The 25,888-nt window shown below is 41.7% G+C and overlaps 1 protein-coding gene across 2 annotated transcripts in view; it reads left to right on the forward strand.

Annotated features, from left to right (window-relative positions):
• The window catches only part of WDR17 (WD repeat domain 17), a 953,840-nt gene that overhangs the window by 351,738 nt on the left and 576,214 nt on the right, over positions 1-25,888 (forward strand). For both annotated transcript variants that reach the window (XM_078677682.1, XM_078677683.1), the window contains exon 11: positions 13,262-13,348. In XM_078677682.1, coding sequence (XP_078533808.1) covers positions 13,262-13,348 — 87 coding nt within the window. The remainder of the gene's footprint in view (positions 1-13,261; positions 13,349-25,888) is intronic.

The raw sequence follows: 25,888 nt of genomic DNA on the forward strand, positions 1-25,888 counted from the left end.
GATTCACAGAACTAACTTAAGACAAAATCCTAAACTTACTACCATTTTGGTATTCACAGACGGCACTTACTCATTTTGGTATTCACAGAAGGCACTTACTCATTTCAGTATTCACAGAAGTTAGGAGTCCTAACTTTAGGACTCCTAAATGCATCTGGGAATACCAAAAGTCTTAAAATTGGGATTTTTCTCAGTTTAGTAGTAGTAAAGTTTAGGACTCCTACATGCCTTCTGTGAATACCGAAAGTCTTAAAATTAGGATTTTTCTCAGTTTAGTAGTAGTAAAGTTAGGACTCCTAACTTTAGGATTCCTAAAAGCCTTCTGCGAATACCTATAGTCGTAAAGTTAGGATTTTTCTCAGTTTAAGAGTAGTAAAGTTAGGAATCCTAACTTTATAACACCTAAACTAAGAAAATCCTAATTTTAAGACTTTCGGTATTCACAGAAGGCATTTAGGAGTCCTAACTTTACTACTACTAAACTGGGAAATATCCTAATTTTAAGACTTTCTGTATTCACACAAGGCATTTAGAAGTCCTAAAGTTAGGATCCTAACTTTACTACTCCTAAATTGAAAAAAATCTTAATTTTAAGACTTTCGGTATTCACAGAAGGCATTTAGGAGTCCTAAAGTTAGGAGTCCTAACTTTACTACTCCTAAACTGCGAAAAATCCTAATTTTAAGACTTTCTGTATTCACAAAAGGCATTTAGGAGTCCTAAAATTAGGAGTCCTAATGTACTCCTCCTAAACTGAGAAAAATCCTTATTTTAAGACTTTCGATATTCACAGAAGGCATTTAGGAGTCCTAAAGTTAGGACTCCGAACTTCTGTGAATACCAAAATGAGTAAGTGCCTTCTGTGAATACCAAAATGGTAGTAAGTTCAGGATTTTGTCTTAAGTTAGTTCTGTGAATCGGGCCCATTCAGATCAACATCTTCAGATAATTTGGACAGATGTAGTTTAACTGACGCCAAGGTGGAATGTTTGAGCCAGTTCTGATATAACTTGCCTACCGAATAGGTAGTAACAGAATGATCACTTTGAAAACGGGGATCTACACTCACCTGTATATAGGCAGGGGTCAGACCCAGAAAACGATGTTGGCATAAATCAGAACTTTTTTGCCATAATAACCAACCTCGGGAATCAAAACTGGAAATGTTAAAAGACGAATTCAGCAACAGAGACTGTAATTCACTAAGGGAGAAATCTGTATGATTGTACCATGTCGGGTATTCTCCTAGGCCAGGAAGAGAGGGAGCATTCAATTTTTTAGAGGTAGCCAATCCAAAGCAGGTTGTCAGTGAAATTGTTGAATTAAAAAACAACATATGGTTCGGGATGAGACATGCACGATGCAAATCCTCAGTGCCTTTACCTGCCAGTCTTTAGAACCCCAAACAGATCTAGGATCAATAGTATATTTCCACAGATCATAGCTCCCAACTGCTAATTGGCCAAGAAAGGACTTAGAATATAATAATTTTGTGTGGGTAAGTCTAACTTTGGAAGAGGACTCGCCTGTCATCTTAAAATAAAATGCTTCAGGATTTGATTGATTAAAATCAGTAAAATATGTAAATATTTTCAAAAGAGTTTTTGAGCTGCCCTCAACGGGAGCTGGACAATGTTCCCATTGCGTATGATTAACCACATTTCTAAATGTGTTAGCTTTGTGCAGAAAATGGTTGCCATAGTGTTGGTAACAAAATAAAATAATTCAGCATAATTTGCTGAGTCCAAATATAAATCTTCAGCATCAAAAGCAGCATAATATTTCAAATCAGAAAACAGAGCCTCTATGGTCTGGACATCCCAATCATCAGGGTGTATATTTTGTTTAACCACATCCCCCATTGAAACACGTAGTACATTGGGAACATTAATAACCTCTGTGGGACCATGGATTTGAAATCTTACAGCACCCCAAACAATCCCATCTAAAACGGGCCAAGCAGTGAAATTAACAAAAGTCTGGTCCCTCTTCATAATGTGAGAGGAGGAGTGGGGTGCCAAAGTTCCATCAATCAACCAAATTGAAGTTCTTTCTTTAACATAGTGTCCATTCACCAAGCGAAAAAAATACACCACAAATCCAATCGACATGAACAATAAAATTGAAAAAAGCACCAGCCAAATGTACGTCCAAGGGGTATTAAAAAGTGTTTCTTAAACCAAACAGAAAAAATCAACATTTTCGACGGGGACTTCGATGCAACAGAGTCAGTGTCAAATGAAAAGCGTGACTGGTTAACTGCAGATGTTTGCAAATCAGGCATCAACAAGTCTGTCAGGTAGGTATACTCTGTCTCATCAAGGGGATCACCAGCCGGTGTATTCAATAAAGGATCAGTAACTATAGGCATCTCGATGGCCATGTCAGGCCTGGTGGAACTGGCCGGAGCCAAAACAGAATTTCCGAGCATCGCTGGACAAGAGACCGCTGTAGTCATACTAAGAAGAATCGGCCACTCGCTGTAATTTGACATGGTCAATGGAGATGTACCTGTTTTCTTTGCGATCAGGAAGTGGTGGTAAAATGACTGTTCTTGTACCCTGCACTCCAAGCACAGGAACTTGTCCAAGATATGAGGGGCCGGACTCCTTCTTGTTCTCCACCTTCTTTCAGACCAGATCTCCTACTCGGGGTAGTCAGCCAACTACCGGAATCTGAAGAGCAGCATCAGATGTGGAGGGCAAATGTTCCTTTGCAAGACTGTCTCTGGTCTTTTCTAGGTCCTGTAACACAGTACAATGTTCATCTATGTCTAAGGATGTGGCCAACACCGCCATGTCTAGACCCTCAAGGTCCGGAACAAACATTTTGATGCCAAAGAGCATTTCGTATGGGGTCCGCCCACCCAGAGACCTTCTAGGGAGATTATTAAGTGCACGCTGCATGCTATAGAGATGGATTAGTCAGTGGCCCGTACCTAAAAACTTAGCTGTCAAGGATTGCTTTAAGTCACGGTTCATTCGCTCCACAACTCTATTGCCCTCAGGCCTGTATGGAGACGGACATTTGGCTTGGACCCCCCAATGAACGCATGGCATCCTTGTACGCCTTAGAGGCGAACGCTGGACCCTGGTCCGAATGTAAGGTACCACATGCAAAAATTCCCACAAAGACACGCAAATCCCTGATGACAGTGCGGGCATCAGTACTCCTTTGTGGCCAAACCCAAACAAAGCGTGTGCACGAATCAACTGAAACTAAGATGTACTTATACGCAGTATCAGAGGAGAAAGGACCGTAGTGATCTAAATAAACACACCCAAGCGGTTTATTAGACAGCTGTGTCTGGGGCGGGCACGCAGCATTTGAAGGTTTAATCTGCTGGCATATGTCACAATGAAGGACATAATCATGCGTCTGTTTGTACAATCCACACCCCCAGTAACACTGTTGAAGGAAAGATACAATAGCTGACAAGCCGGCGTGAGCCGAGGCCATACTCTTGCGAGCTGTTGTTATCAAGGCTTGCCTGTGTTCCGCGTTGGGAATCAATCTGTCACCAACGTCGTTCATTCTCACATAGGGAACCATTATCAGGACTTAAAAGATAAAAGTATTTAGAAGGGAAACCTCTAGTGTAATTACCTCCCTTCTCTATTGCGGCAATAGCTGCCAAGATGTCACCATCAATCTTACTTTTGGAGCGTGTAACTGCTGCTATTAAGTATGTCGCTACTGCGGTCTTCGCTGCTTCATCAGCAAGACAGTTAGCAACAGCGTGTACCCGCACGCGTTGGTGACCAAGAATATGAATTACAAATGCGAGTGGGAGCTTTTGTTTAAGCTCAGCCACTCTGACCCATAGCATTTTGTGTTTAATCGTGCTACCTTTGGAATCGCGATAGTCATTCTGAGTTTAAAAAAAACAGATTGTCATTGTAAGACTGAACACAGTAGTAAGAGTCACTCACTATAAGAGTAGTCACACAAGGGTCTGCATACTCCAGTGCAAGCACCAGAGCACGTAGCTCTGCCAAATGGGCGGTACAGTCCCCTCATTTCTGTGTATGCACAACATCGGACTTGAACTCTCCATTCACCATAGTACCAACTACTATTGCGCAGGCCGCAGAATAAGCATGTTTTGAATCCGTCGACCGCTGTGCCGATCCGTCAGTGTATATGATACAATGGAAGTCCTCCAGCGGGCGCATGGTTAGTGGACCAGGATGAACAAACTCATACTGCAAGTACTCTTGAGTTTGCAAAGAGGAGTCAAAGATGAACGTGACATGCATCCGGAGATGTCAAGGACGTGGCCCATTGTATCCACCTCGGGTGCAAAGCTTTAGAATTCGGTACACTTGCTTTCGTCACTGCCTTCAAGGCAGGATAAAGTGTAACAACCAACATGCGTTTCCCCTGCGACAGTGCCCGTTCTTTCAGAATCGTCATCTGCACTGCAGTCAAAACTTTTTCCACAGTTGAAAACCGCATTTCAGCCGAAGTGTACAAGTGAGACTTTAAGCTATAGGGACTGTGTTACCCTCATTAAAAGTCAGGTACGTGAAACCCACTGCGCCTGACACGATTCTTCTCACCAGGTTTGTATGGTTGTCACGAGCCAAAGGATTAAGATTCAAGAAGATCAGACTGCAAAGATCGCAAAATTGCAGAATGTTCAGGCAGCCATCAAGATTTGGTAAAAGTAGGTTGTACCAAGGCATAAATCGGCTTGATACGCTGGGCATAATCGGGAATGTAGGTATGCCCGAAATTTAAAAAAAACAGCATAGATTGGAGTTGTCGGAGAGTGCAGTAGTGCGCATTTCTCCAGGAAGTGAGGCGCTAAACCTCGACCTTCATTGTTGAGCTCATAGCCCAAGAACTTTGTAACCGAAGTCCGCAAACATACAAATGATGCGGTCAACGCGACACAGATGCAGCCATAAATTGTGTCGTCTGTGAGATAAATGTCATCAACATACGAACATGCATCAGGGTCGAGTCTGTCTAAAAGATAGACAATGCGGGCAGCAAAGATGCCTGGACTGTTTTTATAGCCCATAGCTAATCTTCTGAACTGTTTTTCATTACCGCCACAGGTGAACGCTGTCCATTGACTACTAGGAGAGGACAGGTTATGGCTAAAAAAGCCATAGGATATGTCAAGTGTGGTTTTAAAACGCTTACACACAAGACTATCCACAAGGGCAGAACTGTGAGTATTTTGTACCGCGCAGGTCCGACAATGCCAGTAATCCAAAACCAAACGATACCAGCCATCAGGCTTAGTCACAGTAAAAATAGGATTATTCATTAGAGACACACACTTTTCAATCACACCTTGATATTCCAATTGTTCAAGGATTTCTGTCACGGGAGCTTTCGCTTCACGTCGTATGGGTTATTGTGGTTGAGGCTTTGGCATCGACCGCAATGGTATTTCATGTCTGGGGGAAAATTTGTCCCATCTACACTGAGTATAGTACAATGCCAGTGCAAGCCCCTTAGCCCATTCTTCTGCAAAATTCAGGGCTTGTTCCTTCGGCACTGTGTCCGCGAAAGCAGAGAGGATTACCTCCTCGCCTTGCGAAGTGGACAGAATGAAGGGTGGGGGCCAATCAGCCTCCGCTAACAAAATATCATAGGTAGTAGTCAGATTTTCCCAAAATACCCTTTTATAGTACGTTGTATGTCACCTTCATTTAAAAGGACTATTTCATAAAGTCTTTCAAGGGGAGCCACTCTAGTGTCAGCTGTCTCAGCAGTAACAAACGTGTCAGTTGCTGTCACCTTTAGAAATGGACGCAATGCTTCCCGCACTACTGTCGTTTCTGCTGCGCTGTCTAACAGTGTCAGCGCCCATGTCAGGTTCCGAAGCTGTGTTCTCACTATCTGTGGCATACCTCGCTGTTAAAGCTGCAGCTTTCTTCTTCTGAAACCGGTGTCTTTGATGCGGTGAGTCGTCTCGTTTGCCTTTACCGTCGGTCTTGCGCAGCTGCTCTCTGCTTTGCTGGGCACCCCGACCTTTGCCGCAGTCTTCTCCACTGGTGGGTGGGACCAATGTACCCTCCAAAGAGCGAGGAGAACGTTGATCAGGAACCTGAAAGCGATCAGGTGACTTAATACTAGCGCAGTCGCGCAAATCATATGTACGCTCAGTATACTCAGGTATTGGTGATGCAGGACGTGACCCCTGTTTCTGTTGCTTTTTTTCCTGTTTTTTGTTCTTATTCCAATTCTGCTTTGGAAAGAGGGGCACTCATCTCTATCAGAAGACGCTACCTTCGTTTGCTTCTGCGCTGCTGTTTTAGCAAAAGGCTTAACACCCAAACTATTGCGGCCAATGGTTTTATAAGCATCAGCAATGATTTTCGGTAACTGCAGGGGCTTATCGGCATCAGGGACTGTGCGTAAAGCACTAGACACCTGGAAGCTCACAGCCTCTCCCTTAACATTAGCAAGGACAAGATCAGAAACAACCTCAAATGCTCCAATGAGTCTCATTCCCAATTCAACAGCCGCCTCCGCCCTGTGTTTAACTTGGACACGCTTAATGATGGAGAGTAGGACAGCCATGGACAAAGGGCCGAAGCACTTAGTATAGACAGTTCAAATATCTTACCCCAGGTCTCACAATCAGCAACCTCTGGTATTAAGTCTTTCTGCAAACTAATTGTCAGAATCCTGTGTTTCTCAGCAGGAGACATATTAGGAAAAACTGCTTCCAGCTGGTCAAATTTCACAGCAAGCCAAAAAGGTAAATCATCCTTTTTTTGGGGCCACTTGCCCATAACCGAATTAACCATGACGGGATTCATTTTCATCCCGGCCGGTCCAGCTGGTTGCCCTGCAGCGCCAGGCGGCCCTGCCTGGACGTGGCGTGAAACGTATTGCACTAGAGCCCGGTGCACTGTAACCAAAGAAGCATAGAGCACACGCAAATCATCTATAGTGACTTGATTTGCAGCGGATGCGGCGTGTAACCGGCCAAGACCAGCCACCTGGCCCCTGGAATGGACAAAGGGCCCAACCGAACCGCCATCACCGATTAGGGAAGGGCACCACTAAACCAAATGCGATGCTGCCATGCAGAAATAGCAATCTCCAGTGTCCTATATGGGGCGTAGTTCAAAGGTACAGGTGTGTTAGTATAAGTGTGAAAGAGAACAGAATCTGCATTTACCACAGGAAAGGTCACCCATGAGTAGAAAATCTCAAACAGGTATGCCGCCTCAGCACTCACCACGGAAACTAATGCCATACCATCCACAGTGACGCCATACGTCTGCAAATGAGTGCGGACAGCCATACTACTGTGTTGGGGAATCTCAACGTCAGCCGTAGCGACACAGGAGATACAAAGTACAATGCAAAATAAATGTAGCACTAACGGTAGTAATTCAAGAAGAACATTTTTAAATGATCAAGCTTGAAAGAACCTATTTAACTATAGGTAGGTTAAACCGTTACCACTGTCAACCAGAAACAATAGCGATGGTGTCGTGGACTGATATAAGCACTTCTCGAGTTTCTCAAAAATGAGACCACTACGTTAGTTGCGCCATGTTGCCGGATTCTGCTCACACACAGAACTGTGCACAGAGACCCAGGACATCAGTGAATTGTGGTGGACCAAAAAACTCACCTCAGTACCTAAAACCCTTAACCAACTAGCATCAGTGCCACATTAGCTCTCCGTCCTATAGCAAAGGTACCAATGATTATACAACACAGACCATGCGACTTAGGTTACTCTCAGGAATGGTGGGAATCAAGAACACTCTTTGGTTATATTCTCATACGAGTCCACAACATGGGTAAAGAAAGAGACACGATAAAGTTTAAAATGTTTATTTTAACGCTGTGCTCTAAGATGCAGTATTATTGCGAGCATAAGCAGACATATGGTTAAAAATATTACGATCAGCATTGTTACAACTCCATAAAACACAAAAGGAGGAATCATATTATAATGATGGTGGGAACAGGTTATATAGCACCTAGTATGCCACCCTCCCTAGCTAGGAACTATGGGGCAGATTTATGTTAACTGGCGCATCCCCAGGGATGCGCCAGTTAACATGCGCCACAGTGCGCCACAGCTCCGCCACCCATGGTGCGCCGCATTTATGATGCGGCGCACCATGGGGCAAAAACGGCACAGATGCGTGACGCATCTGTGCCGTAAAGGTGACGCATTGCTGGAGTTGCGTCGCAAGCGCGACGCAGCTCCAGCAAGGCTCGGGGGTGCCCCATCTCCACAATGCTGCGTCAAGACCTACGCCTGCTTCAAGCAGGCGCAGGCTTTTGACGCAGCATTGGCCTGAAAGTGACTGAGTGAAATCTTATAGATTTCACTCAGCCACTTTTGCGAGGCGCACCTGCCCCGGAACGCCCACCCTGCGCCGGAACGCCCACAAGCGGCGCAGGGCTTTACAGCGTGACGCATCTGCCTAGATGCGTCACGTTGTAAATCGTTCGTAGGGATGCGCCACGTTTACGCCGCCTTGCGTGACGCAACAGCGGCGTAAACGTGGCGCAAGTGCCTCATAAATCTGCCCCTATGTTTTATAAAATATAGAAGGTCTCTTAGGCTTGAATACGGGACCCCATACCTTCAAGATCAGCAGAAGTGAATCACATCAGGATCTGCAATAGCTCTCTGTCTCACTGGAAACGGGCTTCCTTTCAGAGTGTCTAAATCATGCATGCAGTGTGATATTAAAGACGCCAGGATTTCAGTTAGCTGCAGCTGCGTGCCTGTTATGTCTAGTGCATGAGACGATCGGCCCAAACAACACCGAACATTGTTTTGTTAACCTTGGAGGGTTCAGCACTCACTGTGCAGACTAGGGTTGAGCTGTAAGTCTAGGGAAGCTGAAAACAAGCCATTCTCATGTGAAGCAATTCACGCAGGCTAACTTACAACAACAGTTACATATAGTGGCGTGTGCAAAAGCAGCAAAAAGGTAAAATGGTGTTGAAACTTATAATAAGCCTTTGCTAACATAGCAATATGCGCAAATAAGGCCCAGCCCTCACTACACTACGTGGACTGAAATATTATCCTACCTGATGCACACAAAATAAGTAAGCTTCTCTGTGGCTCAGCCCTCGTCACTGCTGTACACTTAAAGTGCAGCAACAACACCGCTAATTTTTGGCTGTGAAGGAGAAGCTGGGGGCAATGCAACACCAGTACATGCTACAGTTCCCAGCATGCCTCAAAGTTGGTTATAAAGACACATCTCTGTTATTCAGTATACCCAAGAGCACCTAGTCCTGAGTGGAGGAAGGTCTTGACTTTGGCCACAGCCAAACTTCCACTTCTGACTCGCCAACAAGGGGAAAGGAAGTCTGTATATGGTGGCAATTTCCCCATATACAAGGCGAAATAACAGGAGACATTGGTCTTCTCAAAGCCCTAAACATCCCTAATCCGTGTCGTTGGGGAGGGTCCCCAGGGGCCATAACAGAAGAGACTTGAGTGGCAGCAGTTCCCCTTGACTTTCCTCATACTGTCATTCTCACCAGCTGCTGTAGCTCACACACTTTTCACATCAACAGGTGGTTCTCACCTTCTGCACAGTTGGCACCATCCACTTAGCTCTATTGGGTCTTTTGTGTTATATTTTGCATTTAGGGCGAAAGATGCTTTATGGGCAGAAGTGTAGGGTGGGGAGAGGGATGGAAGTTCAGTTCCTGCATATTATGGGATTTGGTTTCTGTTACTCTTTTTACTCTATTTGTTGGTCCTCTGTTTTCAAGTGACAGTGGCAGGGTGGTGGGAGCTTCTCTGTAAGGTATCGCCTGATCTATATCCACCCTAGACTCAGCCTGTGGACCCCCAATGGCTACAGTATACTATCCTGGAATGTCAACGGACTCAATGATAAATTCAGAAGGGGAGCGGTCATCTTGTGTGTTAAAAGATTTCAGCCCACTGTGTTGATGTTTCACAAGACCCACATACTGGGAACAAAATGCTCCTTCTTGGGCAGGCATGGTTACTTCAGAGTGTACCACTTGGGGTACACCCAAGGTTCCCAAGGTGTGGCTATCATCTTAAGGTTAACCTCCCCCTTTTTGTGCATAAAGTATCCATGGATCTCTTGGGTCGCTGTGTCATGGTATCTGCAAACCTAGAGGGTCATACATGGATGGTACTCCGTTACTAGACCTCAGTTACTAGACCTCATGCTGGAGGTATGACTCACAATGGAGGAGATTTCTATGCTTTAATGAATACTGATTAGGACACAGATTCCTGTTCGTGACCACCAGATCACCGTGCCCTTATACATGGGCTAGGGCACTGGGGCTTGTCAATGTTTGGCGGCTACACTACCGTGGTGACAGGCAATAATCTTATTAGTCACCCTCACATAGCACATCCTCCCGTATTTACTTATTGACCACTTCTTTACTCCCTCCAGAGATATTGGTGATATTCTTCACACACACATACTCCTGAGGTGGCTCTCAGACCATTCCCCGATACTAAAATGCTCTGTATGCTTGACGCCCTTCTCCCTCCCCAGAAAAGGATAATCCCATCATATGCGACCTTTGTGTACAAACTCTTCCACTTGAGAAGAGGGTTTAACTAGACCTCCTTCTACCCTCAATGGTGATACAATAAGCTATAACATAGATGCCCTCGGGTGAAACCCCTGGCCCCAATTGATTTCCGTTGGAGTTTTTCAAAAGACACTCCTTCTAACCCTAGGACTCATGCCAATGCATCCTTGGGATAAGTAAAAAACTTGGGTGGGTACTGCTCCTTATTGGAGGTGGAACTGTATTACTGGTTTCCAAATGTGAATTGTAATGAATCTTTGTGATGGATTTCACTGGTTTTTGGCACACACTAATGTAAGTTTTACTCTGATGCACTATGGTTTATATGCACTATTTCTGCATAACAAATCAATAAAACTGCAAAATCATCATTGTATGATCAAAAGTGTTACATTCTCATCAAATTAGAGAACAGTTTTATTACAAGTCATATTGCTTTAGCACCTAAGCAGTTTCCCTACTACATGAATATTGATTCTGCCCTCTCTAGTCTTATGTCATCCGGAGATGAGAGGACAAACTAGTTACATAAATAACAGAAAAACTATTGCAAATGAATAGGGCACATTGAGGTAGCTGCAATTCCATGGAAATGTAACATTATTGTGATCAAACAGTGATTTTTTATTAATCAAGAACAGCTAGAACATCATTGGAAATAAACAAATATGACTCTGCTTGACTGTGTGCTGCAAAAATAAAGAACAGGGAAATGTACAGGATGGGACATCCATTTGGAAAATGAAGGCGAAGGGCCACATATTGAGGCCTACTTGACAAGAGTTAATATAAAATACTCCAACAGGTGATATGATATTTATCACAAAGATACAAGTACCAAGTACAAGACTCTCAGCTTTTTCTTCCTTTTTTTGTAATTTTTTTCCTCTGGAACAAATTACAAGCACAGTGGGTCAGCACTAACAACTCGTCACCATTGTTAAGAAGTGAGGGAGTCGTGGAGTATTAAAATAAGGTCATTTAGTTTAGTGCCAAATTACAGACCCACAGGTGCAATAGTAAAGGTGTGGAGAAGTGTGGCTTACTGGTTAGAGCAGGCAGACCCTGAAGCAGAGGTCAGACCCGGGACCAGGGTTCAATTCCCGACGCGGCAGGGTCTTGAGCTCAAATGTCCATGGACTCGATAATTCTCGCTTCGGTGCCTGACCTAATCATGGGTTCACACTCTGCAACTCTGGGCATTAAGCTTGCTTAATCTCCACAACGGCCCCCCTGCGGCGGGATGCCTGGCTTTCACCTTGGGGATGCCCTGTAGGGGCTATCTCACAGGGAAAAGCCAGGACGGGTTCCCAAGGCAAGCGCGGAGATACCCCTTCGGGGGTCGATTCAGGCGCTATATAAGAAACATAATAATAATAATAAAGGATGTCCTGCTCCAGTAAACTCCAACTGCTTCTCTCCCAGTAAAACAATCACAATTACATCATAAAATTCCACCCACATCACTGAGCTCCAAATGATATAGGAACAATTCTATGTTACATCACAAGAAACATGTAAATGGTAAAACACTGAATGAAATAACAAATAGTGTAAAACTTACCACATACAGCTCTTTTTCAATGGCCTTACATGCCCCTCACGATCGCTAGCTGGCCCGCAACACTAAGTAATCACTGTTGGAAACCGCATCCGTCTTTAATCTTACATTTTACAGCATTTTTACACGCACCTTCTACAAGGTGATTCCGGAGAAATAGAGAATAATCAGTTAAAATAAAAAAGCAGAGGGGTTAAAATTGAATAAGAATGTTTTTGCAATGGTGGAGGAGAGAATATTATTCTGCAATTGCCTTTGACAAAATAAACAAGCATTGGTAAATGCAGGAAACTATGCTGCAGCCAATAGAACTGGATGAAATGTAAGTGAACCAATGAAAAGCCAGGAAAGAGAGGGGTCGGGATGTAAACCCCTTGCAGGGGAACCTAAAAGCAAGCTCAACCGCCCTTAAAAGGAAGCCCAAACCATAAGAATATCCTAACAGAAAAATCCCAACCGACGATGAACATCAAAAAGTGCAAAGCCTAAAAAAATACAAGCAAAGGGAGGCATGGCAGGGGAGGCAGCATTAACACAACTGTAGCATTCAGAGGAGGTGGGAGGAAGAATGGTATATTTAAATGTAAACAGTAGGGTGCTGAAGCTGAACACAGACAAACACTAACAGAGCAGAAAACCAAGAAAAAATATGACCCCAAAGAACAGATAAAGAACCATAGCTGAATGAGACAGTACTAAGTCCCTGCTCAGTGGGAGGAACAGAAAAGAGAAAGGAGGGACAAAGAGGCAGGACTGACCACTTAAATGACACTGACATAGACAAATGAAAAGCAACAGCAAGAAGGGGTATGGACTTTAAGCCCATAGACTGATTACATCAGGTCTCGAAGAGACAGCGCATTTGCTGTCTAGCTTGACCTAAAAATCACTAATACTTATCTCAGGTCATGGAAGTGTCACGGTGTATGGTCACTTGAGAACCCATGAGAGAGTACACAACTAGCCAATGTAGAATATGAATCCCTAAATTGTACAGATGTCCATATCATTCTAAGATGGAGGCTGATATTTCTTCAGGCTTGCTCAATATAGTCATAAATATTTAAGTTGTAATTTGCCATTCCTGATTAATCAGGCACGCTCAACAGTCTCCTCCCAACAAGTACCTAATGAGTTGTAATTTTATTTCAGCATAATACGAACGATTGATGGCAAAGTTCTTCACAAGTACAAACATCCTGCTGCGGTATTTGGATGTGACTGGAGCCAGAATAACAAGTGAGTAAGGAACACTTAGAAAATCTGTGTATTGTGCAGACGGTCTTTCAATGCGAGTCTTCCTAAGAGGTTTTAGAAATCAGACATTTCAATAAATAATCTTTTTAAAATGTATTATCTTGACTTTTATTTCATACATGTTTTTTAATTCAAATCCTTTTAATGAAATTTTCTAAAGTACAGAATACACAGTACATATGCATAAAGTACAGTTGCAAAATTAATAACATTCTTGGAATAGGGATACAAAGATGGGGAGAAGAGAAGGCTGTGTAGGATTTGATTTGATCACATAGATGCTATGTAGACATTTGGGGTTTACACACTATAATCACATATTGTAGGTTATGTAAGTCTTGACATACATATTGAGTTTGGTCATAATAACAATACATCACAGTAATCTTGAACAAGTATTGAAGACGACTTGGTACCCACTGTTTGACTCTCGGTCAAGCTGTCGAGTTACTGGGCAAACCGACGGTGGAATTGCTATACTGGGCTTAATCACGCATGTTTGTTAAACCCTCTTTTCACAGTAACACCATATACATACTAAGCTGGATTCTCTGTTAATTAACTTATCTAAAATAAAAGTTTATCCGTTTTTGTCAGTTCTGTACTTTTATTTAACTCTTCTATTTAAAATGGCATTGAAACCACAGAAAAAGTGTTATCATCTACTGACTATGCACAATTAGGTATCAAAAATGTGAATCGTTGCATGTTTCTCCACGTCATGTTCAACAATGATTAATTTGCAGACGAATACCATCCACTTATAAAATTCAGCAGAGTATGAAATATCATGTTCTTCAACTTGTTTTATTACTTGTCATTACCTGTATCAAGAGCGTAGTTCTCGCTGAACCTTATTTTATCTACTGTTTATTTGATTGGGAGCATTTAAATAGTGCAACCTAGCTCAAATGGCAGCAGAGCACTTTAAAGAAGACGTGAGTATATGCTGAGGTGTGCAAGTTACATGAGTAATGACAGTCATTTCCTTGAACTCTGGTTCTATTGCCTACATTGTTAAAGCTGCTGTCTCCCGCACTCTTGGATCAGATTGGTGTCCCAAACTATTACCCTAAAACTGTAAAACAGCTTCATCTTGTGGCACTGTCAGTGGTACAGATGGGCTCCCACCTCCCACTTCTGGAGCATCTGATCTTAAAGAGAAGCTGAGTTAAATCTACGTTTAACTCTCCTTTGAAAGAACAATAGTTGTGTAAGGCATCTTCAGTGTCAGAGGGGCATGGTCAGAGATGGTTATATGGTGCCATTTGTGCCATACATTATATACTTTACAGGTCCATAGACAGCAGATGTAAATGTAATTGTTTGTACTTGTCTGCCAGTGCCAGGACTAACGCATGGGGTACAGACTGGAAAAATGATCTCTGGCTTGCATCTAATGGTATAAGACAGGAATGTCCACTATTGCCAATCTATTTGCACTTGCAATAGAACCATTGGTTAGAATGATGAAAACAGAGGGTAAGGTGAATGGCATACTGATATGCATGTTATTTCACTATATGCAGATGAGATCCTGCTATATTTAAGGGATAGTCTATTTGATCACAAGCCACTGATGGAAATGCTGTTGAGTTTGAAAAGGTGCAGGACTTAAAGGTAAATTTGTCTAAAACTTGTTTGTCCCCACATTTATACACTGGTAATAGATGTATGCCTGGGGTAGCTTTAACTTGGCATTTCCGGGGATCCACTTACTTTCAAATATCTTGGGGTACAATTAGAGTGGTCCAAGAGTGAATTGATATACTGCAAGTGTACAGCAAGAGGGAACGCATACTTTTTTTAAAACTCTGCCCCTGCCTGTCTGCTATGGGCAAGATAGCACAGATTAAAATGATACTCCTCCTTCGAATGTTTCGTTTTTTCATGAATCTACCATGATGGGCCCTGGGGCCCCTATTTAGGAGAACTAGAGGTTCTGTGGATAGACTTGATTAGGGGTAAAGGCAGACGTCTGGTAGCACTCTCAAAATTAAAACTAGCAGTATCCATAGGGGTCTTGGGTGTACAGATTATGAATTGTGTGCTGTTTAAAAAATGTAATACGCAGATGGTTGGGTGGCATCAATTTATGAGAAATAAAACGAGGAAGAAAGATTGGAAGATGACACATTGGCTATTCTCTTTAAAAGGAGCAAACCAAGGACACTCACTCATTACATATTGCATTAAGATGCTAGGGGAGATGCAAACCATAGGACTAAATTGATGAAACAAAAGTCCAAGTAATACTATTGCTAAGTTTAACAAGAGCCTGGGGATTCTTTAGGGCAAGTTGTTTGACGGCTTAAAAGGAGGTGGGGCTCACATCACTGGGAGACTACTACTCAGTGAGGGAATTAACGATTCTAGGTGACATGATAAATAATGATGAAATCCCTTTGTGAAAGGTCATGCTCTGTGATGCCATCAAGTGCTATGTACAAGTGTTGTGGGGCCCACAAACCAGGAAGCCTAAGACACAAGAGGGGGTGCACTCAATGTTTGCGATAGGGAATGAATGGACATCTGTTGCTTAGGTATATGAGTCATTTCTTGTAATATCTATGACCATCCTGGCACCCCTGAAAAATTAATGGCAGGCAGACCTAGAGATGGGTTTGGAGAATTGAGAATTTTAGAAAGTGATTGAATATGTGCATAGTGTCACCATGAATTTATTTTTTAAATATACTTAATTCAGTTACTTACATAGGACTTGTCTGACCCCAAATGGAATTAACATAATATGTATCATACCCTGGCCAAATGCTCTACATGTGGGACTTGGAATGAGATTGCATGGTTTTGTCCCATGGTGTGGGACTGCCATGTAGCCCCCCGAGGTGTTAGCAATGTTCTTCAAACGCCCTTGGTCGTGGAATGCCTAGAGCAGATTTTTGGAAATATCCCTGATGTTGGCAAAGAGGGCTATCACATGGCTTGGATATCCTCAGATCCTCTGAAATATTCAGAAGCACAAGACAATGAAATGGGCTGGCAGCAAACATACAGCCTTACTCATGGAGTGAAGCAGGGTAATGCTTAAATGCCTTTCAGTTTTCTCATTGCTGACTGAGGGATATCCATTTAGCACCCACGGACCATTTCAACCATTTCTGTGATGTCCGAAGGGCTAGAGAGGGCACTAGATTATTTTCTTTAAGTGGTATTAGTTAGTGTCACAGAATAAAAGTTTGAGCCCTAAATCCTGAAAGAGGTAAAGTACTGAAGGTGTATAGGTTTGTACACCTGTAAATTTAAATTATATTCACATTGTATAGACAAAGTAGGATTTCACTTGAATAGAGTGCATTATTATATTGCAGTGCAACAAATTAATTTATTAATTTTGCTCTCGGAGATTCTCAGTACATTATCCCATGTAATTGACAAAAAATGTAAGGCAATATGTTTTGCCTTCATGTGGCTACTTGGCAAAAGGTTTAACTAAACCATGTTTTTCCTTCAAGTGCCCATTTGACTACTGAGTTTTTTAAGACGTTTGAGTTGAACACTTAAATTAGGCTGCGGTTCTTGTGCTTTACATTAATATCCACCAGAATCTTCTGAAATGAAAGAGACTGTCTGAGACCCTGCAGGTTTGACTACAGATGGATAGCCATATAACTTAAAATGTCAACTAAGAAGCTTTGCTAAAGCATATCAATATGACTATTTGTTATCACTAGCTGTATTGAAGAGAACATGTTTAGCAACAGTAACACTTGTTATTATCATCATTTAGAAATGGTAGGGTTGCCCTTTGAAGTGCAATTTAAAAAATAACCTATTATAATTGTGCATCCTTCATTAGGATCTCTATAAACAATGTAAGAGAAACAAGTATCTATGTGTTTCAACTTATATGATTTGTGCAACAAACAGAAGATATACAGCAAACTGATAATGGTATACATTACTATATATATATATATATATATATATATATATATATATATATATATATATATATATATTCACTGAAAAAACCATAGGTTATACACCATATATAGTTAGGAATTAGCATTTAAAAAACCTTATTTTACTCACACAAAACCATTGAAATTCCATATATAGTTAGTTGTACTAACTATATATCACGCACCCACAATCCACTGCTGATCATGTCACATATTACATCATTCATGACATGGTCAGTGACATCACTGATGACATCACTGATGACATCTCAAATGACATCACTGATGACATCACTGATGACATCTCAAATGACATCACTGATGACAACATCCAGTGACTGTATTTTTCTGTAAAGTTAAAATATGTCTTACATATTTAAGAATGAGTGGATGTATAAGTGTCTGGATGAAGGATTTAGTAGGTGCATGACTGACTGTATGAATGAGTGATTAAATGTGTCTCACTGAGTGCATGGGTTAGTGACTAAACTGTCTTAATTTGTGCATCATTATGTCTGTTGTTCTGAAAACTGCTGCATGTGTTGTTCAGTAGCTATATGAGTAACTATATGGGTTATTGATTGGTTGCCCAAGTATTTGTATGGGAGACTGAGTGTGTGTGTGGGTGGCTGGGAGGTGTATGACTCTGTGCATAGATGTGTGAGCAGTTGATTCACTAGATGTATGGGTTCAAAAGTGCATGTGGAAACAGCTGTATGGGCGGTTGACTGTGTGCATCAGTGTATTGGTGAGTGAATGGATATCTCAGTGCTACATGTCAAAGTAAGTACATATGTAAAACACAGTACATGTGAGAGTTGACATATATAAATAACTGTGCAAAAGAGCCAGTGAATGTGTGAGTGGCTGTATGGATCATTGTGAACTTGTATCAGGGATTGTATAAGAGAGTAAATATGTGTTAGTATATGTTTGAATAAGTAAGGTGTGTATAACTGTATAGTTGAGGAAATGGAGGTGTGATTGATTCTTTGCATGACTGACTAGGTGTGTGAGTAACTCCATGGATGAGTGACAGTCTGTGAGTGTCTGTTTACACTGAGTGTATCTAAGGTTATATTAGAGTCTGAAGAGCTTCATCGTATTATCACATGAATGATGTCATCAGTGATGTGATCAGTAATGTCAAATGAGATGTCATCAGTGATGTCATCAGTGATGTCATTTGAGATGTCATCAGTGATGTCATCAGTGATGTCACTGACCATGTCATGAATGATGTAATATGTGACATGATCAGCAGTGGATTGCGGGTGCGCGATATATAGTTAGTACAACTAACTATATATGGAATTTCAATGGTTTTGTGTGAGTAAAATAAGGTTTTTTAAATGCTAATTCCTAACTATATATGGTGTATAACCTATGGTTTTTTCAGTGAATTTTCAAGGTTTTGTAAATGCTAATTCCTAACTATATATGGTCTATAACCTATGGTTGTTTCAGTGAATTTCATTGGTTTTTTAAAAGCTAATATCTATAGCTGTAAAATGTATTCTTCTTTAAATCCAAAGATATATTTTATATGTTTATTAATAATTTTTTTTAAAATATTTTTTTTGTTTCGCTCCCGGTCCGCGAACCGGAAAGCTTTCCGTTAGCTTAAATTGATGCCGCGACCCGGTCCGCGAACCGGTAAACGTTCCGTTTGCGCAACTCCTCTTTAGAAATCAACATCGTGACGCGTCGCGAAAGCGCGACGTATCGCGTTGCCGCATAATGCGTCTTATGACGTACCGCGTTAGCGCACCCGGAAGTGCCCCGGGGCGCGACCGAGGCGCGAAACGCAGCTCCCCGGAAGCGATCCGCGGCGCGTCGCGAAAGCGCGACGTATCGCGTTGCCGCGTAATGCGTCTTATGACGTACCGCGTTAGCGCACCCGGAAGTGCCCCGGGGCGCGGACCGAGGCGCGAAGCGCAGCGACCCGGAAGCTATCCGGGGCGCGGACCGGAGCGCGTAACAGGTCATGTGACTTGTTAATAACACTTTTCATTGGTTCATTTCACTTTTGGTTTCATAATCATGTAAGGCTAGGTCAGGTGACCTAAAAATAACACTTTTCATTGGTTGAGAACTATTGTTTTTCTCAAATGATGAAAACCCCTCCTTCTTTCCTCACTCTGACTTTCATCATTGTGAGAGGAAGACCTTTATTAATACTTGAGAAATGGCTTCAGTAGTTGCTTCAGCTGGTGCACCCCCACCACCACCTCCACCTCCTCATGGGAAGAGAGGACCACCTCCCCAGGTCATGACCAACACAGAGGAGGAAGAAGAAGAAATAGAGGAAGAGGAGAGAGAAGAACCACAGTTCTTGGAAGAGATGCCCCGGGTTTCCCATAGGAAAGCCAGTTTCATCTGGCAGTTTTATTCAATCCCTCCAGGGCAAAAGAAAGTGAATGCGAGGTATGTCACCTGCCTCATCTGCAAAGATAAATTATCAAGAGGGACTGATAAAAAGTATAGTTATGGGAACTATACCATGCATAGGCACATGACCAGGAGGCATCCACTCAATTACAGCCGGGCGGAAATACGGGATATGGAAGAAAATCCAACATCAACTCCTGTGGCCAGGTCAAGATCGTCAATATCATTGACACCAGCAGAGGCACGGGAAACTGTGCCAAACATCCAAGAGAATTTTAGCCACATGAAACATACTTGTATGCACTGTGGTGCGTTGATAGCATGTGGCAACATGAGTATCAATTCAATAAACCTAGCTTACAACAATCATAATTGCCCTAACCGCCCCCAGTAATTTTTTTTTGCTCCTGTTGAGCCCTTTTCAATGCCTGTTTTTTGTTGTTTCCCCCCCCAAAAAAAACAAAAAAAATATAAAATCGTTCAAAAAATACAAAAAAAACAAAAAATGTTCAAAAAATAAAAAAATATATAAAACAACAAAAACATTTAAAAAAAAGTTCTTTTCAGAACTACCTCCCCTTTCAAAAAAAATTGCTAGAATGTTTAGCACTCTGGCAAGCTCTATTTCTTTTGGTTCGCTTCCCGGTTAGCTTCCCGGTACGCGGACCGGGAGCTAACCAAAAAAAAAAAAAAAGAGTAAGTATAAGGAAAGTAAACAGAGAGTGATGTTAAAAGAAAGACAGCTATAGGGAGTAAAGAAGAGATACTGTTTAATAGATCTATTTACCGAAGAAAAGACGGAAGAGGGTATAATTGTGAAAAACAAAATAGATAAGGAAGTGAAAGAAAAAAAAAGAGAGTAGAACAATAACAAAGAAGAGTTTCTTGGAGAATGTGAGTGAATGTTCAAAATAAGATTAAAACATGGGAAATAACAGAGAGAAAAAATAGAAAACAGAAAACAAAAAATAACAGAAAAAGATTAATTGAAACAGCAAAGAAATGTAAGTAACATAGAGCCATATCATCAACATAGGCAATAAAAGTTTTGCAGCTTTTATCGGCAGAAATGTGTCGCCAAAGCCGCTTTTGCGGCAGAAAACTGCCGCTAAAACCACTTTTGCACCAGTTTTCTGCCAATAAAAACAGCAATAATTTTATTGGCTGTGTGCATTATATGCCCCTTAGTGTGCTTCAACTACACAGAGAAAGCATTATGAACAAGTAGTGATAGAGTGATCAGTCAAAGACACTAAGAGTAATAGAGACGGAGTGAGTGAACAAGAGTGAGGAACTATGAGAAGAGAGGGACTGAGAAAAAGAGTGGAAGGAGCTGAGTAAGTAGGTAATAGAGAAAGGAATGAGGGAAGTAGCAAAGGCAGGAAACTGAGGGTTAAAGAAATGAAGCAGTCGAACTAATAGAAGTTAAATGTGATAGAAATGTAACGAAAAGAGTACAAAACATTTACCTTATAATTGTCGTTAAATTACTCACTTTTTGTTTTTATACTTTCAATCTGTGAAAGAGAGAACAAACATTTGAAAAATATTAAAACATGTATTTAAAAATTACAAAAGACAAGGGAAAAGATTGAAGGACAAACAGTTTTTCAACAACTTTGACACTTACAGAAGCTTCTGCTTCTCCAGGCCCCCTACACAGTCCTAAAGATATACATTTTAAACTAACAGTATCTTGTTGCAGATGAAGTGAGGCCTATCTTAAAACATGGTGCATCTTTTGCATTGCTGTTGTCTCAGAAAAGTGTCGCAAGACACTAACATTTTAAATGATTGCTTCAGGATGCCAATAAGATGTGTCCTATCCAGAGGTTTGTTTGAGGTGAGGCCTACTCAGGGTTGCAGATGAAATTTAGAGTTGTTGAAGAGTACAGAGAAGATAATACATTTGCAGGCCTACCAATGAAGTGAGTCATGTCCACTGCACTCTTGAACAAAGGTCAAACCTCCTCTGTTTCCCTGGACAGACCTAAACTTGATCTGCACAATGTGATTCGTAATGATAGGAAACACAGGTGATGTAATTGAAATACGTGCAATTTCTTTTGCTCATTTCACAATCACATCACTTGTGTTTCCTTTGCTTAGGTATCTCATTGTGCAGATGTAGTCCAGCATATGAAAGAGTACGCAGAAGTGCAGCACTGCATGCAACAACTTTGACACTTACAGAAGCCTCACCTTCTCCATGCCTCCTACACAGTTCTACATATACATCATAAATGCAAACAGTACAGAATTAATTATACATGTTAAATGGTTTATTTTTGCTGTTCTCAGAATGTATCAAAATTCACTAAAAACAGTGACTTGAAGGTATTCATCATATAACAGCGGGGAAAAAAAAACACAATCAAAATGATTGTGTTTAAAAAACCCATACAACATAACAAATCAGAATTCAGAACTCCTTAAAGTTAACTTACTTTCCATGACGTCAAAGGATGTCCTATGAACAGCTTACACTCTGTTGTGCTGTTATTACTTTCAGCCCGCCACTTTCTGAAAGAAAACCTCCATCGTTTTTAAAAACATGTTACATGCAATAAATGACTTCTTGCTCTCTACCACAAGTTTCCACAAGGCCAAATCTTGTCAGAGCCATTTATAACTCTTGGATTTCTTGTAAGCCAATCCCGTCATTTGGCATTTCTGTAACTTTCAGAATTAAAATGTTGAAGATCATTTTCACAATCCTGGAATAGTAATATCTTCCCCTTCTTGCTCAGTCATGTTCTACATTTCCTATGACACTGATACTGCTTACTATGAAGCAGACTTACACTACCTCTATGACTACTACAATTATTTAATTCTCTACATCACTTTTAATCACAAAGCAATGTAAAACAGTAGACAGCATTGCAGACTTACATTCCCTCTACTCTATGTTTTGATTGGCTGCTTCAATTAGCTTATAAAAAGAAATAGTTTTTCTGAACTCATTCAAAGTGCACTTATTTCTCCATGACGTCCAGTCTTATGGTTAGAAGTTATGTCTCTGAACTACACTTATCCTCAAGGCCAAATCGTGTAGGAGCCATTAGAACTTCTTGAAATTCCACAGAGCACATCCCGAGATTCTTTCCCTAAAATTTTGGTTTTAAAAACACCAGGTAAGAGTTTTTAAGGTCATACGGCAATTTTTTTTTGAAAATTAAAACAGAATCATTGCAGAATGACCAGCCATTTCTAGACTTTAAATAAGCTGTGTAATGTCCTGATGTTATTGAAGGATCGTCATGATATATAATTGCTGCAGTTACAAAAGTCCTTCCTGATATTGACAACTGCGAAGCCACAAAATTTTTAATTAAAGTTGTCAATTTTGTTCCATCAGGCCTACATCGTTGGAACATTACAATGACATACTGGCCATATGTTCGAATAAATAATGTGGACATCATTTCAGATTTACATTGGCTACACTCCATGTTGTGATCAGCTGCTTTTACTAGCTTATTAAAGGAGACTGATTTACTGTCTGGCAAAGTTAAATATATAAATCTTTCTGAGTCTACACTAGTAGTACTTGATACCATACAGTTCTCGCAGTCATGCTGCCATTGATAAGAATGTTTTTACCAAGAAGGGGTAACCCTGTGTCCCTCAGAACCTGGGTATGTATGGTTAAAGACAAAAATGGTTCTGTCGGGTGAATAAATTGCTTTTGCGTGAAGGCTAGGTTAGCTCATAACAAAATATAACCAATAAAAATGAGAGGACCTCTCTGACAACAAATATAGTTCAAAACTTTTATATGAAAAAGCAAAGTCACATTAAAACACCGGAATTACTTCATTCCATTTCAGTTTCAATTATAAGTGAAAGGTGACTATTAGTGAGCAAAGTGAATAGTGCAACAAATTTAGTGACACATATTTACAAATATATACAAAGTTTATACAAGGAAGAGTGGGCGGGGGGAAAGATTTTTGGCGGTCAGAGTTCTAAGTTAGTACTCCAAGGAGACAGATGGTGACTGTGCCCGTTCCCGGAGGGTTCTTGACCAGTATTGTGCGTCGACGTTTCGATCCTGATGTGCCCCTTTTGGTGGTCACGCGGATCTTTATTCAAGACAGGGGGGGTGGAGGGGGGTCTGGAAAGAGAGGTAAGTTTTGTGTCAGAGAGGTAAGAAACAATTATTTGTACTGAAGCAGTCTGGTGAGTGCATTATACTCACACGAGGGGGGGGGGCGGGGTTGTGTTGATTTTCGGATACACAGGAGGCAATTGTCACACACTGTGAGAAGGCCAATAGGTCAATCTAGGGAAAGAATAACTGGAATCAGTCCATTTTCAATAACTGCCAAGTCAGGCGCTATGTAGAGACATGCAATGATTACATGCAGGGAGTGCTCACACCAGGAATCAAGCGATGTCCTGACCCTTAAAGTGTTGTATCAATACAAGGGGCGGCACTAGAATTACCATTAAACATAACCAGCACTCAGGGCACGCTGTAGGTGTAGCAACGTATACAGCCACCCGGCATGCAAGGTGAATAATTTACTAGCGCTCAGGGTTTAGGTCACAAGTCCTGTCGCGCATAAGACACCAGTGACACTTGGGCAGGATTAGTGATTTCACCAGGGCCACAAACGAGTACACCTCAAGTTTGTGTTCCATTGCGAACACTCCTCGTGCGATTTTGGTAGCTTACCTAACGTGGAGGAACACTTTCCAAAGGAGCAGGGTACCGGCTTTCATTGCTCGCGGTCGCTCAATCAAGCGAGATACTGGGCGCGAGGACGTTAAGCACGTCGATCGCCTAGCAACGCCGTGACGTCAGCATGGCGCGTCATGGAGCCGGCGATGTGCTAAGCCATGATTGGGTAAGGGTGGCGGGCCCCTGGGTGACTAGGCAACGCGAATGCTGTAAGCTATCGCGTTAAGAAATGTGTCAAGAGACGGTGTGCGATCAGGAAATGATCGTATGGTTTGGGGAAGAGATCTTAATAATTCCATGATTCAGCGTGTAATTAAGCAGACATTCAGTAATAATTCAATACATCACTGTGTGATTGAAACCACATTATAAACACATTGCAAGTGAACATAGTACGCACAATGTTGCATTTGATTGAAACTGGAGATGAAAAACACACGAATTATACAAGAAATAGGACCACATGCAGGTTTGTTTTAGCATATTATAAAAGAGCAAAAAGTTCAAGGTTGGTGAATAAGCTCATACTCATAATAGTCCCATTTGTTTTGAAATCTCCTCATGTTCGTTTAATCCCTAGCTTACAGAATTCAGAATATGGATCAATTTACACTCCTTTCTATTGAGGGCTGAGGTAATGGAACCACCGCGTGGGTTCACATTGATTTTTTCAAGTATACGCCAGCGTATGCTGTGTGGGTCATGATTCTGGCTAACAAAGTGATCGACCATGGGGGCCCCCTGGACTTTACAGCGAATTCTACTCATATGCTGCAATATGCGAGTCTTAACCTTCTGTGTTGTTTGGCCCACATACGGCTTGTTACATGGACATAGAACGATGTAAATAACGTTCGAGGTATTGCAATTTGTCAAGGCGGGCAATGTGTATGTTTTGTTCTGGTGTGAAAAAGATGGTCCATCAATGCATAGCGGACATGCTTTGCATGTGCTGCATTTGAAGTGTCCTTTCACTGCAGGCAAGCCCAGTTGATCCCTCAAGGTTACCGGTTTTGGGGGTGCCAGAAATGCTTTTACCACGTTGTCCTTTATGTTCCGGCCTCTTTTGAAGGCAAACAACGGGTCTTCATTGGTATTGATCTCTGATGCAACCAGATTCCAGTATTTCTTTATTGTTTTTTTCATGATGTTACTCCAGGAATGGAATGTAGTGACACAGACTAGATTGGGGGAGGCGACTTTCTTCTCTTTTGGGGCAAGCAACTCTTCTCTCGGATAGTACCATGCTCTTTTTTTGGCACGTTTGAGAAGTCCCAATGGGTAGCCTCTTTCGCGTAGGCGGTTGGTAAGTGTCTCACACTCTTTGAAGAAGTCTGTTCTTTTTGTACAGTTACGTCTCATACGTAAGTATTGCCCAAAGGGCAGGTTGTCACGTAGATTACGTGGGTGGTTAGAGTCATACTTCAACAGGGTGTTTCTCTCTGTAGGCTTTCTGTATAGGTCACAAATGATCAATCCATCCTCGACCTTAAACAGGAGATCCAGAAAGGCAAT

This window comes from Lissotriton helveticus, chromosome 2_1 (genome assembly GCF_964261635.1).
Source record: "Lissotriton helveticus chromosome 2_1, aLisHel1.1, whole genome shotgun sequence".
Lineage (NCBI taxonomy): Eukaryota > Metazoa > Chordata > Amphibia > Caudata > Salamandridae > Lissotriton > Lissotriton helveticus.